Source organism: Corapipo altera, unplaced genomic scaffold (genome assembly GCF_003945725.1).
Source record: "Corapipo altera isolate COAL_440 unplaced genomic scaffold, ASM394572v1 61553, whole genome shotgun sequence".
Lineage (NCBI taxonomy): Eukaryota > Metazoa > Chordata > Aves > Passeriformes > Pipridae > Corapipo > Corapipo altera.
Window position 1 is genome coordinate 5,032,339 of NW_020884918.1, and position 19,806 is coordinate 5,052,144.

The following is a 19,806-nucleotide window of genomic DNA, read 5'->3' on the forward strand; positions in this document are numbered from 1 at the left end:
TGAGATCAAACCCCCATCTTCACTGAGTCTGAATTAAAGAATCTGAAGGACATGCAACTCCAGAGATGTAAGTCCCAAGAACTAGTTCATCCACAGAATTTTTCAGATCAGTGGTCAAGAATGAACACGTAGAAACAGTGAGCAAATATTTTCACTTGTAGAAGGAGTGCACTCAGTAGTAAACCAGCTACACTAAGAGAATCCCAGCAGAAATCTGGAAGATTGAGAAGAACCAAGTTGCAAAACCGGACCTCTGGGACGAACTCTGAAAGGTCTTCAAGAGGAAGAGGGCCCTGGACCACCTCATGTATTCACACCACCCAGAAAAGTGGTGTTACATAGCCCTCTTCCACTGCACAATTTTGTTTCACATATTGAAAAACTACTTCAAATCATAATTCTCTATTAAAAGAACTATGTCCTGCACTATAACAGGCAAAAACCCATAGAGAGAAATATTAAAAACATACAGTTTAGCCTATGGCTAAGACAGCTTGTGGTACAAGTTTGCCACTCCCTAAAGGTTAACACAGCATCCCAGCCATCATCCAGTGTGCTTTTGCAGGGTTAGGAGGGCTATTCAAATACACAGAACAATAAACATAAGTAGAAAACACTACTGTGTGCCTACTGAGGTTGAATGACCTCCTGATAACAGAGTTATTCCTTTGGAGGCCTGTGTCACAAACACACAAGTCTCTGTTGTTGACCCGAGCTGATAAGCACAGCGAAAAAAACCAACAAAACAGGTTCCACATTTTAACTCTTAACATACAGGAAGAGAAATACAAAACATCACTGCCTAAAGCAGTGTCTGAACAACCTACGTTATAAAATTCTCCACGTGCACTGCTGCTTCCACAACGCCCAGGGAAGGCGGCTTCGTAGCTTCTGCCTGCAGCTGTCTCACTTCTTTGCGCAGAGCATGAAGCTGCTGGCTCACCGCCTCGTTTTTGTGCTTCCCTTCAAACTAAGTGACCAAAAAAAAAAAAAAGACAAACATTCACTTCAGAATTCACTTTTTTTTTTTTTGCTAAAGCTCCTCCGTGTCACACCTATTTGTAAAAACGAAGCGGAATCCGGTAAGAGGACTCTGCATACAGATGGTTCTCCCCCACCGAGAGCTTTGATCAGATTTAGCACATCGTGCCCAAGCACACATCCTTGGTCATGTTCCTCCTTAATTATCACACACACTAATATAATTCATGTCTTTCATGTAAGGCTTTTAATCCCCGGGGACTGAAACTTAGAGGGGATCAAGAAATTAATTTGCCAAGCAACATGGGAGTATTTCTATAAACATTTTCATGTTTCTGTTCCTGTCAGCGAGCATATTCCCATATCCATGCACTGGGAAACAGTTTAAGGTGGATGCCACGAGCAAAACAAGTTATGGAGCAACTTATCCTCCAGCTGTTGATCTGCCCCTTTTGAGCACTGCATATGAGGTATCTCAGGTAACTATTACGTGCATGGACTTATTTGGTCAGCTGGTACCGTTCTTGTAATGATTCAGACACCTCACATTCATCCTCTCTGTCCAGCAGCACCCAGGCAGAAGGGATGACACAAGTTTCTCACCTGGATGGTGAGCAGAGCTGCTCCCTGACAGCCCTTATTGGAAGTCCCCCGGCACTCCAAATGGAGGGTGATCTGCTCTTCCCTGTTCACAAACAGCTTAGGCACCGTGTCCAGTATTTCATTATTGAGAGCAACATGCTGCGATTCCCAGAGAGCTGCAGTTCTGAAAACCATTTATTAATAAAATTACCAAAATCTGTATTGAAAAACGGTAATGCTAAGAACTCATAAGCAAGAGATGAAATCTCAATTTAATGTGCTGTACAAAGGCTCATGACACCTTCCTAGAAAACATAAAAGGTTATTACATTAAATTGAGTTAAAACTTCAAAGTAATAGCACTTCAAAGTAATAAAAAAAAACAGGTTCATAAGAGCAAAACTACTCAAATACGCATGAGTTCCTTTGAATTATTTTATATGACAACCTGGAATGAAACTCAATAGAATATCCTCTGTAGAAAATGCAATTTTCCACAAAAGAAGAAAAAAAAAAGAAAAGAAAAGAAAAAGACCCAAAAAACCTCAACCATGGGATGATTCAGTCAGGGGAAAAAAAACAAACCCACCTAAAATCGCCGTTGGAATTGTTTCAACACAATCTCTTGGGCTTAATACTTTTTTGTTCATAATATCGTTATTAAGTGACTACACTGGGCAAGAACAGCTACGGATTGATCAGTTGTGTTTGAAAATAATTCAGCTGGATTCTCTGATTAAGAATATTAAAAACAGAGAGTCTCTTTCACTCACAAAGCCAACAGAACCAGAAATCAGATTTCTTTCTCAGGGGCTCTGGTGCATCATATTGGAACTACTACATTAGTGCAAAAGGGTTAAGTAACTCATTGTCAAGAAATTTAGGCTAAAAGGAGGTTTTATTTCAGAAAGTATGCCAAATGAGAAAAATGTAGAAGTTAGATGCTGGATCATATAAACTCAGACATTAGATAAGACTTGTGCAGTCTTGTCTCAGTTGAAGGAGTAGAATAACAACACGATAGACAAGAAGAAAGAGAAAACAAATAGGATAAGAAAGTCAAGTACTGATGGGTCTTGTGCCAACACCACAAATGAGGTTGTTGTGAAGGGTATCGTTAGGAAAAAATTCCTGGCTATGAGGGTGGTGAGGCCCTGGCACAGGTTGCCCAGAGAAGCTGTGGCTGCCCCAGCCCTGGAAGTGTCCAAGGCCAGGCTGGACGAGGTTTGGAGCAACCTGGGATAGTGGAAGGTGTCCCTGCCTGTGGCAGGGGCTGGGACTGGATGCCCTTTAAGGTCCTTTCCCAAACCATTCTGTGATGATGCTCAGACACTGCTGGACACACCAGAGAGGCAGAAGGAACACAGCTATGACTTACTTGGCATGCTGCTGCAGGATGTTCAGGTCCGTACGCATGAGCTGAACTGCTTCCTTCTGACTCACTAGACTGGCAGAGGAAATGACTGGCACAGGGGCTTTCATTGTCTGGAGTGGGAGAGGGGGCTTGGGAGTATCAAACTTCTTCAAATTATTCATGATCCTCTCTTTGGCTACAAAAAGAAAGCAGAAGTAAGTTCTGTCAATGAGAAAACTTCAGGGGAAGCTCAACAAAAGCATTAATTTTTTGGCATGAAACATTTTTAGCAGCAGACAAGTATTTCTCAGGGTTTCTCCTTTTAAAAAGGAAAAAAAAAACACTCAACTAATCTTCCTATTTTTCTCAAAGTCTATTTTACACAGCTAATTTTCATTACCAGCTCCTCCATCACACAAACATTAGGATCAAAAGCCCGACAGCTTTCCTTGTTTCCCCCAACCAGTCCCACCTTCCTCATATCACCCCATTTATTTTCCTCATATCACCCCATTTATTCTTCTCATCTGACAGAGGCTTCCAGATCCAGTCTAAGCAAAATTCATCTTCCTTTCCCTACAACTCATTCTCACCTTTTGTCTTGTCAGCTCCAGTTCCTCCCCAAAGCACAGCCTCTCCCCAGGACAGCCTTCTCCTCCTGCTGATTCCCACTCAGTTTCTTTGTCCAAACTAATTTGCCTATGAAACTATTCCCGTTTCCTTCTATTCCCTCCCCCTCCTTTTTCAATCAGTCACACAAAAAAATCCACTGTTTTCAATTACAGTGGGTTTTCCCTTTGCTTGCAGCCGTCTCTACCTAAACTTCAGCCTGTGTGGGACATGCTCTGTGCAGAGGAATTTTTGAGGAGCTCACCCACGAAGCTCTAGCTCTGCTCTGTGATGTGGCAAACTTGAAGCCAAAGCCATCCATGCTAACCTCTCACATGAGAATCTTAGTGGGGAAACCACAACAACTTCATGCAAAATACTGTACCGAGAGAAAACAAACTGTACTAACATCTTCATTCACGGGCATCATTAAATTCCTAAAGAAACCAGGGCTTTGACACCCTCAAAGTCCTTTATGGTGCAGTTCCATTAATAATATTCTTATCTCTTACCTGATAAAGGGTTGGTGAAATCTGTCTGCCCTGCAGGAACACAGGTTGTATGTGATTCGAGCTGAACTTGCAGCCAAAGGTTTAGAGCTTCCTGAAACTCATGGTGTATGAGTTCCACATTGACAAACTCCATCCACAAATCCTGAACAAAAGAATTAAATTACCATTACTATTTTGATCAGTAGCATACACTGTGCATTCATCCCAGTAGAACTAAAATGGAACTAAAATAAGTACATAAAAACAGATCCTGTAGTTTTAAGTCGTAAGAAGTTTATTATTAAGGGGGAAAACAACCTAACCTGAAGAATTCTTACCACATATACAGAAGCTACTGAAAAGCATTAGTGACATGTAGAGAAGAAATCTGACACAGTATAATTTCTGACAAATAAGAGACGAAGGGTACAGATTATTAAAAATCTGTTCTTAAAAAGCAAACATGAAGACCACGATAGTCTAAAACATCATGGCATAATTAACTGCTGCATTTCCAGCAGTCACATACACTGGAGGAATAAAAACAAAGCAAGCATAAGGAAAGGCCCTTCCAAAACCTCCCCTCTTACAGGTTTTTTAGTTATACTAATTCTTTAGGCTTGATGGACAGAATAATACACACTTCCCACTCACAAAATTATATTCGAACCTGACATTTTACAGACTACCAACATGAGCAGGTTTTGGCTTCCAGTCTTTTGTTATTTAAAATTCCAACTTCAACAATTCTCTAATGTTATCTTAGAATGGAAATTACAGAGCAGTACAGAATAAGGACTGTGTTGTCATGAAGATATGTAAGGGATCTACTTCTGAGCCCTCTTTCAAACACAAAGGAAGGCAGTTTGCTGTATGTGTGTTCAAGGCTAGTGACACCAAGTCTCTCACTGATTTCAGGGACTCGTTTTAACAAGTGAACTTTGGATCCCAGATTTTCAGGGTTATTAGCACTTTACCTGTTGATTCTGCATGACTTTAGCAAGTCTATGTACATCATACTGCTTTGGTAAAGAGGGAATGTATGTGTCTCCTTTCTGGAAATTCTCTTCTTCCAACCACAAAACTAAAATATTACAAAGCCTGAGAAAAAAAGAGAAAAAAAGGGAAAAAATATATCAGTGTGAACTTCGATTGTTCTGGGGTTCAGAATTAAGGCAACAAATAATGCTACAATAATAGCTCAAAACTGAGGTTTCAGTTGCTTTTTGAGTAGTTTACTGTCAGTTCAAATACCATCACTGACATGAAGCCACTTAGAAAAATACAAAGAGCAATAACAAAGAGTAACAAGACAAATTCTGAAAAGGAAAACATTTATGCCAATTAGCATAAGACCCAGGACTGGAATAGTCTATTATGTCAGGGAATCTCACCACAATCCAATTCAAAAGACCACAGGAAAAAACAGAGTACGTGTGAGCAAGTTTGACTTCTCACCCCGTGACTCCTCTAGACTGCCTGTTCCAAAAGGTCACATCTGAGTTAAGTCACATTCTTCAAGTTGTTTTTTTTCAGAGTCTCATTCATGGCTAGTTCATTCCCATTTCCTCCTCCACTAATAGTGTACTTTTACATAAATACACCTATTTCTTCAGCTGACATCATTCCACTGAGTGGTACCTTTTCTCTAATCATACCATCCAAGCCTTCCTGACAAGGAAGCACTAAAATGCCATTAAATCTTCACACTGCGGTATTAAATATCACTAGCAAACTCCTGTTTCCTACATCAGTGACATAGGTGAAAAAATGGGAGTAGTCTAGTTCCAAGAAATCGGCCCTTACAAGCCCTACCAATAATTTCCCCCCTGTCTAGGAAACTAGACATGTCGTTAAACTTCCTTAACCTAAGATTTACTTGGGTGTAGAGCAGTCTGTATTTATACTGGAGTGGGGAACTTCTCTGTAATGAAAGACTTAAAATATCAATCAAGTCACACCCAGTGAGCATCTCTAGACTATTTTTCACAAAGGCCCAAGTAGGATTTATGATCTCCCTTGTTTGTTGGTACAGTACCTACTGACTGCTGAGGGGAGCACCCACCAGGAGCTCAGATTCCATACACCCAAAGCCTTTGAATAAGGGACTCTTTCCAAATAATTCTTTCATCTGGTTTCTGGGACTATTCAAATATTGCCATATTGCAAACACTTCTTATGGAGGACTTTTCAGACCAAAAGTCTCTGTGTTACAGAACCACTGACTTTGGAATAGCAATGCCTCAGTTTTAGTGTGCATAAGGCATCTCTTAGAAGTTACCATCCCTTACAAAAGTGAGGGATCAGCAGGTAAGTGGCAGTGAGTGACTATACCACTCTCCTTAGCCTACTCCAAGACAAAAACAGAGTTTTGTGCCAAGGCTTTGGTTAAGCAGACTTATCATTTTTCAGGTGGCACAGAACGCCCTTGGCACAGCTCACCTTCAGCTTGCTAACCAAGCAAACTGCACAAAGTGAATCATGTGTTCAAGTCCCCAGTATATTTCCTGATGAAATCATCATAATTAACATAAATTTAAGCCCTGGTCTGTGACAAAGAGATGTATACACACCAAGTAGCACTCTACATTTACAGCAGGTAGCAGATATGCCTAAACAATAAATATTTTACCAGCACAGGGCGACTATTCATATAAAAAGCAAAGCTCCTCCCCTAAGGGGGGTGACAACTCTGTTAACAATGTTTTATTTTTAGTAGTAAAATCAGTCCCCTCTCCAACAGAACACATTGTACCAACAGAGGAACTGATCTGACCACAACCTGGGGAGTTGGGTTAGCGGTGGCCATGGCAGTGCTGAGTTAATGGCTGGACTTCATGATCTGAATTTTTCAACCTGAATGATTCTATGATTCTATGTATATAACGAGTTCCTGCAGCACATCTAAGGTCGCATTCCTTCACATCTCACACAGCTACAACTGTGCTGTAGTAGTTACTTGGGCATTTGCACAGAACAAGATGGAACCGGGCAAGCTTTTTTTACCTGACAAGCTCCTTATGCAGCTCAGGTGAAGTCAGGTACTCAGGTGAGCAGCTGGCCTTCTCTGGTGACCTGTCAGTGCCCTCAGCAGGGCTCTCCACCCTCAGTGCTTTGCTGGCAGCATGGTGGAAGTCTGCCACCTCTATCAACCGCTGCTTCATCTCATTCAGCAAGTTCACGTGAGCTGCACTCTGGAAAAAACGCCTCCCAATACAGCCATCTACAGGTAACCTGAAAAACAAGTCAAGAAAAGCACAGCTAAGTCTTGTTGCAAGTGCCAAATCAGCATCTCTGCTTGCTGATCTGCAGGAGCAGGTGAGACTCACCCGTACTGTGGTCCTGGTCGGTGCAGGTACAGGAGGAAGAATTTCTGCCAGATTAGTGGCATGAGAGGGTGATCTGCCGGGGTAGCAAGGGCCTGGTGAGCCCAGCGGTAGATCATGAGCCTCTGAAGGGAAGGGACGATGGGCAGCTTCAGCTGGGCCTGGGCTTTCTGCAGAAACAACACTTTCAGACAGGTGTTCTGCTGTAACAGGCTGTCACAGGTTAATTTAACAGAGTAACACAGCATGTACAGTTGGTAATTACAGAGGAGAAAACTTTGGGAACAGTCACACATCTGTTCCAGGTCTTGAAGGATGAGCTGCCCAGCTCACAGTTATGCTGGAGAGCAGAGCTACACCTCCAATGCTGAAAAAAAAGTAGCATGACGGTTCTGATGCAAGGCCAACATATGGGCCATTGGTGTTAATTACAGCTAATTACTGTTCTTCCTCACAGAGGTAGATGCTCCTGTTTTAGACTTCCAGCATGCTACTTTTATCTTTTACCAGCCTACATTCCATATAGCTCCAGTGAAAATTCGAAATGTAAAGTAAAACTGATGTGAAGAAAGAATACAGAAGGAAAAGCAGAACGAAGACAAAGCAACACCCCGTATTCGCAACAGCACGGACCCACTAAATCATTGAACAGTCCCACATCAAGCCCTCCTGGACTGTGCCTGATGCAGGGCAATGCAAGGCTTTTCCCCAGTTCCCAAACCTCAGAGCAGACCCTGGCACTACCTCATCACCTACACCAGACCTCAGGAACCCTCAGCATCCTTTTTCCACACACTACCCACATCCTACTTGGCTAAATCAAGACATGCAAGCCAAAGGACTAATGTTTTCCAGACTACACTTCAAGGATGTAAGACAGGTACCAGCCTGGACAGAGCCCAGGCAAACCTAGTTTCATGGGGCTTCATTAAAAAAACAGAAACAGCTGAGATGAAAGATGGGGTAAAAGTCACACTTTGAGATTGGACAGCTTTGCTTTCCACTTGCTTTGCTCCAGAATTTCTAACAGAATTAGGTCAAAGAACCTGGAAAAAGCTTGCAACATGGCCTAAAATACACCTGATTAGGTTCCTTGTTAAGGGAGAGACCTAAACAGTTCTGAAAGCCTTGGAAAATAATTCAGAAAATAGAGAAAAGTAGAGGCAAAATTCAGATCATCTGAGAAATCATCTATTTGAAATATAGACTCATTTTCCCACCTGAAAAATAAGCACTCCCCACCCCAGTGGTATAGAGTAAATCCACTAAAAGTCATGAGGCATTCAGATGACCCAGAAAGTCATGCAAGAGCACAAATTAGTAACTGAAGTCTGAAGTTTTCTGTATTATTCGCATGGTAGCTTTTAAATGTAAAACAACTCAAATGTACTCAAAATGTAGAAGAAAATTTCCCTGGGGTATATTTTCACCTGTAAAGACAGATAAAGCATTATTTATTCTTTTATCCTGGTAAGAAAAAGTACGTAAGATAAAACTAAATGATACAAGGGAACACTTCTCTCTCTAACAAAAAGGGATGGACAGTTCTCTCACCTTCAAAGCTTGATCAGGAGTTAAAGCATTAATAACCAGCTCCCCCTCCACAACTCTGCGAAGCTGTGAATCTTCTTCAAATATTGACTCCATATTTAACACCATCCATGAAAACCAGACCTGGACAACACAGAAATAACAGAAACATTGATAAGAAAACAGTAGGGATAGGATCAGGAAGCTTGCTACTTTCTTAAGAGGAATGTCTGACAGTACCCATTACAAAGCTGGAAAAGGCAGTATCACATCTCAAGAAGAAAACCAGTTTCCTCTTTATCCTCACATTAAAACATCCCCTTCATATTTTGTACTATCTTGGGACAGAAAGGGAAAAGCAGGGACAACAGACAGAATTATCCAGACAGTTCTGGAGGAAACAAACTTCTCAAACTCAGTAAAATAAGATCTCCTCTCTCCCACCTGCACTACACATCTCCATTTGTGGTACTGCAGGGTTTTTCTTCCTTTTGCTTGAACAAGGAACTCAGGCAGAGAGAAGGCAACTAAAATTCAAAATATTTATCAGATAAAGACTGATCTAATAGAAAAGTCAGGCTTCACATATTTTCTCTTATTAAATAGATTGAGGGGAATTGAAGATTAGAAAGAAAACCTAACTACTAAATCCTATTATATGAATTCTTGGACACAGATTAGACAAACTCTCTCCATGGAAAATGTCCATGTTCCCTTTAGTGTAATAAACCACAGAATTCTCTTAGGCTAAATTAGGACTTAATCACAAGAAAATGAAAAAAGAAAATAAAAATCACTCTGGGAAAGGAAGAAAAAGGGAACGAGAAAAAAAAATCTGCAAAAACACGCAAAAGCAGGGAAAAAAGAGCCCTCAAGACACCTCTACACTGCTTATCACAGGGCTGTTCACACAACACCATCACTTACCTGAGAGGGATTGGCATTGCCCTCCACAAAAGATGGTGTCACATTGCCTGCCACGATCCAGCTAACAAGGGAAGACAGCAGACCTTTGTCACAGTGATAGCCCAAAGCATTCTGCACAGAAACAGAAAACATTTGGGTTTTGTTTTTTTTTTGTAAGAAGCGGTGATTTAGAAGATTTAGGTATTTCTATTTAGAAGATTTAGGTATGTCACTACTTTCATACAAGTTCCTTTCTGACTCATATTGCTATTTTCCCATCTTAGCTCAGCCAGGCACCACTGAGATAGATGCCTGTTTGTACTTAATTTCTTTTTTCAGTGAAAATATCTTGTTTTACTGAACACTGTCTGTTTTTTTTCTGGAGAGGAAGTCCCATTTTTGTTCTAGACACACTACTGAACATCTGGAACGCAAAGAACACAAACTGTGATAGAACTCATATGAATGAAAACTGTGTTACAAATCGGTTTTAATAATTACTACCAAAATATCAGACATTTCACTGATTTTGACCCACTCAGAAGAAAATCAGATAATCTCATTATCACTTATGCCAGATTGTCCAGAAAAGCTGTGGCTGCCCCATCCCTAGAAGTGTCCAAGGCCAGGTTGGACAGGGCTTGGAGTAACCTGGTCTAGTGGAAGGTGTCCCTGCCCAAGGCAGGATCCTATGACTATTTCTGTAGCACTTCAGGAAAATACATTCACATCAAAATCAGAGTGAACAACAAACAAACTGACTATTTACTCAACAGCCACACCAGTACACCACAACTATTTACCTTGTGCTGTTGGTAAAGCAGCTTTTGTACACAGTCCTCTTGACTGTACTGAAAAGCAGCTTTACATAAGTCATCCAGCAAGCAGAGTGTTGCCCTGTCCCGGTGCCACAGCTGCTGGCTGGTGAGGACCTGGACCCAGAACTCCAGTACTGCAGCTGGCCCCACTCCATTTGGCTGGTCACTTACAAAAATGTGAGTCTGCCAAATAAAAGTGTAAAATCCGTCAACAGATTGCAGCGTCGATTAAAGGTTAAGCATCTATTGAAGAACTGTTTAACTTGCATAAGGCTGTGGGCCTATCCTTCAAGTACGTGCCCTCTATACCTAAGCAAGGACAGCTTTGTCAACTCCAGCCTCCAAACCCCTGCAAACTCTACAGCCTGGAGAGCAGAGCACCTTGTGCAAGCAGCAAAAACAGGCATAAAAGCCTTAAGCAGGACCCCGGTGACCTGGAGGTATAAATAGCATCTATTTCTTAAGTGTCACCTGATGTTCCTGTAAAAGGACTTCCCAGAGTAGGTCTGTTTCCCTTACCCTCCTCTAATGTTAGATGACCTTGCTCCTTGACCTCTCTGCACTTAAAAAAAATACTACTGTTCCCTCACACAGCAACATTTTTGTCATCCCACAGCCCCAAATGAACGGCAAAAAGCAAAGCTTTCAAACATTAATACATTTGCTGCATTCCTCGAATAACACAAATAAGAAAGTAGTGCTGCATATTACATTACCTTTTTTTAGGCAGGCATGACCTGCTATTGGAAAATTAATTTTCCAAGAAGTCTGGAGGGGAAACGTTGTTATGTCCAGTATCAGATGCACTGCCAGATTTAGGCAAGTTTAAGCAGAAGCATTCCAGGAAACCAAACCCAACTATTTAATGCTTGATGCAGGGCACTCCCTGGCTGCAAAACTGCCAAATTCAGTACCCTTTCCAACCTTAAACACCAGTTTGGTACAAAACAGCCTGGTTTTAAATACTGTCCCCCCCCTTCCTTTTTTTTTTTAAATAATCTTCTTACCTGTATCATACTACTGAGCAGCTTAACGTTTTCTCCATAGTTCACACCTGTCAAGTGCTGTGTCACTTTATGGGTAACCTGCTGGGTAACTCCTTGAGGGACTCCACTGTCCAGATGAAGGAACAGTTGGATGTAAGATAAAAACCTAGGGATGTCAACAAACGAAATTAACTCTAAAATATCTTCTACTATGTAACAAATAGAAAAGTTGCGTCTAGGGAATTTAAAACCAGCTCAACAGCACTGCTGACAGATATATCCAGGGCTTTGAGTCACACCCACAATGCAGATTTATTTGCTCCACTTTAGCCATATAATGGGCACAGTATGAACATTTAACAGCAGACCGTAATTCAAGGCAGCTCCTCAGGACTAAATGCAGTCCTTGATCTACATCAGCACCCAAATCTAGCCCAGGAGTTGTCTGGGAGACTGTCAAGTGGTCCAAGACAAAGGCGCCTCGGTGACCACATTACAAACTGACCAGGACAGACATCTGAAGTCCAGTACTGGACATACTGTGTCCCTGCTGATACTGCCAGCTGGTCTTTCTCACTCATTTAACACCACAGCTACTTGAAATACAGCTGCCTGAAGAACACTTCTGTGGCACAGCAGCAGCAACAGCAACGGCTGTATATGTGGTGTCAGCAGGACACACTTCTACAACTATTTCCTCAACCACAGTCAATCCCAAAAAGTTACTCAGCACAGAAACCAGATGTACTTCCACCACCATGTTCTCACTGGATGCAAAACTCAGCATGAAGCCACGTAAATGTAACAGTTAAGATTAACTTTCATTGCAATTATCATAAATTAAGCAAATAAATATATAAAATAAATAAATAAATGTATCACAAACATAGAATGCTTACTGTTCATTCTTCAGGAGGTAATACTGGCAAGAGTAAAACAATGGTAAAATTTTATCCAGCACATGCACTACTGTTCTCAGATGTCTAGACTGGACGAGTACACCCAAAAGAGGGATCCCTTCAGCACAGAACTTCTCAATGCTATAAAAAAAAAAAAGTATATAATTATGAAAAACACATTGACTATCAGTAGAAAGAAAGACTGGGTGTTGATTTACTCTTTACAAACTGAGATGTAAATACATTCATAACTTTACACTTCATCTTTGAAAAACTAAACAGCTAATTCCAGAGCTTTTTATTCAGCTATAGGAGCCATTCAACTGCTGCCATTCAACAGACTAGGTAAGTATTTCCTGCCCTTCTGTGGATGTGTCCCATCTTCCAAAAATCCCTGGAGATGCAGGCCTTCCTCCACCTATCAGTTTAAAGCTTGGTGGTGTGTTCCCTAACCCAACCAACTCGCCTCCCTGTTTGGGCAAAAGAAGAACCCACAAAGGGAGTTTCACATGTTCTGGCTTTGACATCTCCTCAGTTCGGAGGATGGTCTGCACATCTTTCTTCACTACTTGTAGATGGACCTCAGAGGGTTTCCTTACAGCAGGTACTCAGATGGTCACAGCCAGATGAGATAAATTCTACTCTTAAGTGTCCAGAAAACTCAGTAGCAGCAACTTGTTTGGCACATTGCATTAGTTTTGCTGACTGAGAAAAGGTGCACATTGGAAAAAGATGCAAAACATGAATCCTGTGTCTACTCTGAGGTCATGAAAATGAAATATTGTATTAAGTCACAAACACACAGTACAGCACTTTGTTTCTTCTGCTCACAAACGTAACTGGTTTTGATTTTTTGCATGCAATTAATACCTGTGTTAATGTTTATACAGTAGAAGGATATCAAATGGTTTTTTGCAAGGCCAAACCGAGAAGGTACAGGGGGACAAACTAAAGAGGTTCTTTGGTTTTTTATTTCACGCTCCAAGTCATGGAAAAATTGCCAGCCTCAACCAGAATACCTCCATATCAGTCTCAAATTAATCCAGTGCTTTGAAGTATCTATAATGGCATAATCTTATCATCAAGCTGTGACTTGGAGAAGGAGAAGATAACTCAGACAATTTCTCTTCAAAGAGTAACACAATATTGTACACAGAAAACAAGTTAGTGAAAGTTTTGAATAACAGATAATTAGAGACCACAGATTCAGGGAAAACAGATCTGGTAAGGACTGATTAAATTTTGTGTGTCTCTGTACCTTAATCAACCAGTATATTTGATTATGCCCAAAAGCCTTACCTACAAACAAGCTGACAGCACTGGTTAAGACTGTGTTGAAACACAGTCACAGTTATGAGGTTCAGTTTCAAGGCTACAAAGTTCTTTATTTATCATTCCCAATATGAATGCGCTTTTTGTCATCGCTGTTTTCCGAATGCTGTCCTGCAGCTCTGCTAAAAAAAATTACCTGTAGAATAGCCCTTTCAGTAAGTGTGGTTAAAAGTTATTCCTGTCCAGAGAAATCCTGTTAACCCCCCAGTTTCTGTACTGTTTCTAATGACTACTTTCACCTTAACATGCAGAAGGCAAAAACTACTATTAGCAAAATAAAGGAACTATCGTGTTCTTTGAAAGAAGAATTCAGGAAGAATTTCTTCACAGAAAGGGTTGTCAGGCATTGGAATGGGCTGACCAGGGAGGTGGTAGAGTCACCATCCCCAGAGGTGTTCAAGAAACAACTGGATGTGGCACTCAGTGCCCTGGTCTAGGTGACATGGTGGTGTTTGGTCAAAGGTTGGACTCTATGATCTCAGGTGTCTTTTCCAACCTAAATGATTCTGTGATTCTGTCCAACTACAGTCACAGAATCACAGAATAATTAGGGTTGGAAGGGATCTCTGGAAATCCTCTAGACCAATCCCCCTGCCAAGGCAGGGTCACTTGGAGTAGGTCACACAGGAAGGCATCCAGGTGGGTTTGGGATGTCTCCAGAGAGGGAGACTCCACGACCTCCCTGGGCAGCTGTTCCAGTGCTCTGCTACCTTAAATATAAAGAAGTTATTCCTCATGTTGAGGTGAAACTTCTTGTGGCAATTTTTATGGTAATTGTACCTCATCCTATTGCTAGGTACCACTGAACAGAGTCTGGCACCATCGTCTGACACCCACCTTTGAGATGTTTACGTGCATTACTGAGATCCTCTCTCAGTCTTCTTTATGTTAAACAAGCCCAGCTCCCACAGTATCTCCTCAGAAGAGAGACACTGTCCCCAACAGACTCCTCAATGCCTTGCATCACAAGTCCTTTTTTCTTCAAACAGGCATGAAGAACTTTAACAACCCTCATCTCGCCACCAGGGAGGTTGCTCAGTCACTGAGGCCAGTCACTGGGGCCACCCATCCAAGGCAAACACACAAGAAGCACTCACCTGTGCCCCAGGGTGGTCATGGCCAGTGCCAGGTAGCAGCCTATGGGGATGTTTGCTTTCACAGCCTTGAGCAGGGGGTGCAGCGCGACTGACTCGGCCGCGTCGAGCGCGCTGTCGCACACGGGCACAGGCTGCCCGCCCTGCTGCACCCCCCGGTCGTTCCTGTGCAGCTTCAGCCTCAGAATCAAACTCCAAGCCCACTGGTTGAAGGAAGTCTCCGGTGTTTCTCCGTAACGAACAATGCTGGCTAAGTAGGAGACCTGGGACAGAGCAGCAGGAGCAGAAATGAGAGGGAGCACAGATGAAACAACACAGCACACGTGGCTCCAGTCGGGGACCTGGGGCAGCTTGGATGGGTCTGCTCTTCTATCACAACACTGTGACACAGGAACTGGCACTAGATAATCTCTGGGGTCCCTTCCAACCCAAACCTTCTACAATTCTATGATCACACCAGCAGTAGTTATCCTTTAGACACACCATGTAGTTTATCTAAACACTCTGTTCCTATTGCCTTGACTTCCACCTCCTCTCCCTACCCCTCCCATCCTTTTTAGTAAAGGCTGTCAACACTGTTTGCCTAGATTTTTCCAAGTTGGATGTGGATCTTGGACTGAATTTTGATTTTACTACTGAAAAAAGAAAGCCACGCAACAACCTTCCACAATGTTTACAACGTTTAGGACAGCTAGTGTAAAAAAAGTAGCATATGTCAAAAAAAAAAAAAACCAAACTAAAACCTAGCAGCCTCTCCTTAGAAAGAAGTCTGTAATGTGGACAGGCAGAGTCTGTGCCACATACATGTGTCTGTGGTCATGAAGATCCTGTCTAGATTAGAAAGAATTATAAACCTTGGGGAAAACAAAATATTGTACATGCTCTGACAGTAGTGTAAATTGCAGAGCTGGGAGGCAATGCAGGCATTTCACCCTCTCAGAACGGGGGTACAAAAACCTAAGTACTATTTTCTCTCTAATTCCAATTACGAGTTCAGGCAAGTCAGGACAGATTCCCCAGTACAAGTGGCAGCCAAGGCTGAAATAGGCTTAAAATAGACAACTCCTCTATCTGGCACAAAACAACAAACCATGGCCAAGTAGTGCAGAGGGGCAAGTCAGAAAAGAGCAGAGAGAACAAGGAACATGAAGAGTGTGGGAAGAAAACACGGGGAGGAAAAGCACATGGGAGGGGGAAACACTGTACAAGAAATACTGAGAAGACAAAGTACAGCACAGTGCTAAAAGCTCTGAATAAATAAATAGAAGCATCTTGGATTGAACAATGAAAATAGGGGTTTTTTTTAATCCTGATCTTTCTATCCTTCCATTCCCCTTCTGTAACTTGGAGCTATCCCTTCCTCAGAGACCCATGTGCTGTAAAATCAACGTAACAAACGTTTGTGGGGTGTTCAGGTCACACAGCACTGACTGAAAAGCTTCTAAAGGGATTAACATCTGAGTCTTCAAATAAGGTAATACTAAGAGAGCTGGAATCACAGGGAGGATGTCTCTTCTGCTCCAGCTTGTGACTAATCAACTACAGATCTACATAGGGGTTAAAATTAAAATGTCTATTTCAAGAAACATGGAAAAAGAATATTTACAAGGGCCTGGAGTGACAGGACAATTAGGATTGGCTTCTTACTGACATAGGGCAGGGTTAGATGGGACATTGGGAAGAAATTCTTCCCTGTGAGGGTGGTGAGGCCCTGGCACGGGTTGCCCAGAGAAGCTGTGGCTGCCCCATCCCTGGGAATGTCCAAGGCCAGGTTGGACAGGGCTTGGAGCAACCTGGGATAGTCCTTGCCCGTGGTACAGATGATCTTTAAGGTCCTTTCCAACCCAAACCATTCTATGATTTTATGATTCTCATACAGATGTTCCACATAAGCCTAACAGCTGTTTTCAGATAGCTCTGAAATTCAGACAATACTGAATGCTGGTATGTCATGGTATTCTAGCAGGATCAAGATAGAACATCTTTAAAAAAATAAAAGAAAGAAAACAAGGTCTTGACTTGCAGTTTTTCCTGATTATCACCATCCATAAGCTATTCCCTGTAATTCTGAAGAAGGGATACCTGCTTTATGCTTTCAGAAAGCAGCCCAGCATAGGGTTTCTGGGAGAGATATTTCTGATACGCTTCCAGGACCATCAGTGCAACTTCAGAATGGACAGCTTGATCCAGATGAAGAGCAGTCTGCTAAATACAGAATCAGAACACAGAACTTTATGTCATTTTAAAAGGTCTCTACAACTGCATCATTCAGTTGCACTACAGGGAAATAAATCTTAATCTCCTTCTGACAGTTCAAATCAAATACTGCGATATCCAGGCAAAATCTTGCCCATAAGAAAAATTCAGCCCAACGTTTAAGAATTCTGGGCTCACACTGGGCAATACACAGATACATTATTTAAAAAAAAGTTGATCACAATCACTTTCCATGTGCATTTCATGAATTTATAGCAATTAATCCAAAAATCCATAGATGCCATTTTAAACTACGTAACACAGAAACTGGAATTCTTCCCTTTAAAAGCAAACCCAAACCACATCACCATGTTTTTTGTATGAAAACACAGTAATTCCTCTTATCAACTGCCACATTACAGAACTGTTTTTCTCCATATCAAAAGGCACAGACATGGCCCTGTTAATGCACAGCAAAGATCTCTCTGTTCATTTTCCCTACCTTTTCCCTTTTTCTTCACATGTCATCAAGAAACAGGGAGAAAAAGTCAGTATTTTTGTACAAGCATCAACACAGCAAAGAGAAGAGTTCAGAATGACCAAATGCCCAGGCTGCAATGCTAAAATGGATCACAGAACACAGACAACAGGATTTTTTTTCCCCAATCTATTTCTGTTTCTCTCTAAAATAGCATTTACCCTCGAGTGGATCCTGAACTGACAAAGCTCCTGGAGTAATCCAATATATGGACCAATTTCTAATCATTTAAATAATGCTCAGGGTTCTGAAATTTTTCATTTCAATCATTAGTTTTCTTGCATTGTGAAAGACATACCTGGATACCAGCAACCAAACCACAGCCACACCAGTCTCCTACACACTCCTTGGAAGATTCCTCTATTTCTGCAGCCACAGGTATCTTAATCTTAACCATAAAAATTGTCCTGTCAGCTGTTTCCTCTTGTTTAGAGAGAGGAAACACTCACTTAAATGTCTCTTTTAATCTCAGCTACAAGAAAGCAGAACGTTGTAAAATTACTGTGAAGTTCCCATCCTGTGCTATTAAGTGCACAGACATTATATAATGCATGTAATTAACTGTCTTCCAGTTCATTTCTAATCCCAAGTTGAGTAAAGCTTTTGCTCTGAAAAACTGAGGAGTTTTCAAAACTGTTTTCAATACATACCTGCTCCCCAAATCCCCAGTTCAGCCCTTCCAGGATAATGCAGGCAAGCTTATTCTCCACTGTTGTCAGGCTGTAATTTAATAACCAGTCACGAATCAGCGCTATCTCGGATGGAGAAGGCTTCCACAGGTACAATGGTAGCTCTTTAAACAGGTACAAGGAAACCTTTGAGGACAGAAAAAAAAGGATAATGAGGACTCAACACAATAATCAGCATTATGCCCTTCTGTCTTAAAGAGTGGAACAACCAAAAAACCCCACAGACAGGTCTTTACACAATCCATTCATGCCAAGACGTATCTGCTTTAAATGATGGACATTGTCACTTACCATCCCAACCTTCTCAATGGTCTCTCTAATTCGATCCAGCAGTATGGAAATAATCTCTGTGTGGATGCTGGCAATGGCTCCCAAGAGTTCTCGACCGACTTTGGAAAATGTCTCTCTTGTGGAAAGGCTAACATAGGACACCTGGGAATATGAGCAGGAAGAAGTTACTGGTCTTGGCTGACCTTCACTGGCATTGAAATAAAATGTCGTTTGGAAAATACAGAACTGAATTGCTCAGTAACTGGTCATCGTGCACAAAGATTACTCATAAATGCCAATATTAAAATGAAAATGATTGCCCCAAAAGACAAAGAAACTGCTATGTCACAGATATAAACACAAAGCCCAAAATTAAGCACAGGACCAACACCACGACACACTAAAAAAATTACCACCAAAATCTAGAGACCACAACAGAAAAAACACCACACAAGGAAGTTCAGAGCTACAGGTTAGATCTGCATCAGAAAAATAAAACAGCAACAACAAAAAAAAACATTTTTCTTCATTTGTTTCATTCGGATTTGTGTACAGAAAAGTTGTTCTTTTTCCCAGAAATAAAAAACAAGTCCTTCATGCTATTTTAATTCAGTGCCAATTATAAATCTCAGAAGTAGCCCTTTCTTAGTTCCATGGTAGAATAAACAACAGAAGCCAAGCAAGTTCCACACCTTCCACTGTTAGAAATGGAAAGAGCACTTCCATCCTTCTCCTGAATGGAGACATCACTAACAGTAACATCACTCACCTCATATATCTCCAGAACAATGATTTTGATAAAATCCTCATCAACATCAGCCCGTTTGGTTTGTGCCATCTGAGCAAATGTGGTGAGTAGACAGATTTCTTCTGAGCAGTTCATTGACTGGAGATACTTTTCAAAATTTTCGAGGTGCTGTGGGTCTAGGGGAAAAAAAAAAAATCAGGTGAAAGAAACATGATAAAAGAAGTGTCATAGGACAGATATCAACATTTATACACTTACTCACACTCCAGTCCCAGAGAAGGAACCAGTAACAAAGGAATTATAATCACTGGAGTCTTGTATATTAGTAGCCTCTCTTCAGGAGTGGCTGGAATTCAGTTTTTAATATTATTTTAACTATGCCATGTCAGTCATCCACAGGAAGAACTGCTTGAATCTTTCTGCTTTTTAAAAACAGTATCACAGTTTTGGCTTCCAT

General features: G+C 41.4%; 1 protein-coding gene across 3 annotated transcripts in view; it reads right to left on the reverse strand.

The window, feature by feature from the left end:
• EPG5 (ectopic P-granules autophagy protein 5 homolog) overlaps positions 1-19,806 on the reverse strand; it is a 57,987-nt gene that overhangs the window by 19,489 nt on the left and 18,692 nt on the right. For 2 of the 3 annotated variants that reach the window (XM_027656062.1, XM_027656064.1), the window contains 17 exons: positions 19,371-19,525; positions 18,623-18,763; positions 18,293-18,457; positions 16,991-17,113; positions 14,912-15,171; positions 12,483-12,623; positions 11,605-11,749; positions 10,583-10,780; positions 9,801-9,911; positions 8,898-9,017; positions 7,347-7,513; positions 7,024-7,251; positions 4,995-5,118; positions 4,039-4,180; positions 2,942-3,113; positions 1,585-1,747; positions 828-970 (listed from right to left, as the gene is read on the reverse strand). In XM_027656062.1, the coding sequence (XP_027511863.1) occupies positions 828-970; positions 1,585-1,747; positions 2,942-3,113; positions 4,039-4,180; positions 4,995-5,118; positions 7,024-7,251; positions 7,347-7,513; positions 8,898-9,017; positions 9,801-9,911; positions 10,583-10,780; positions 11,605-11,749; positions 12,483-12,623; positions 14,912-15,171; positions 16,991-17,113; positions 18,293-18,457; positions 18,623-18,763; positions 19,371-19,525 (2,698 nt within the window). The remainder of the gene's footprint in view (positions 1-827; positions 971-1,584; positions 1,748-2,941; positions 3,114-4,038; positions 4,181-4,994; positions 5,119-7,023; positions 7,252-7,346; positions 7,514-8,897; positions 9,018-9,800; positions 9,912-10,582; positions 10,781-11,604; positions 11,750-12,482; positions 12,624-14,911; positions 15,172-16,990; positions 17,114-18,292; positions 18,458-18,622; positions 18,764-19,370; positions 19,526-19,806) is intronic. The other variant, XM_027656063.1, reaches the window with a different exon arrangement.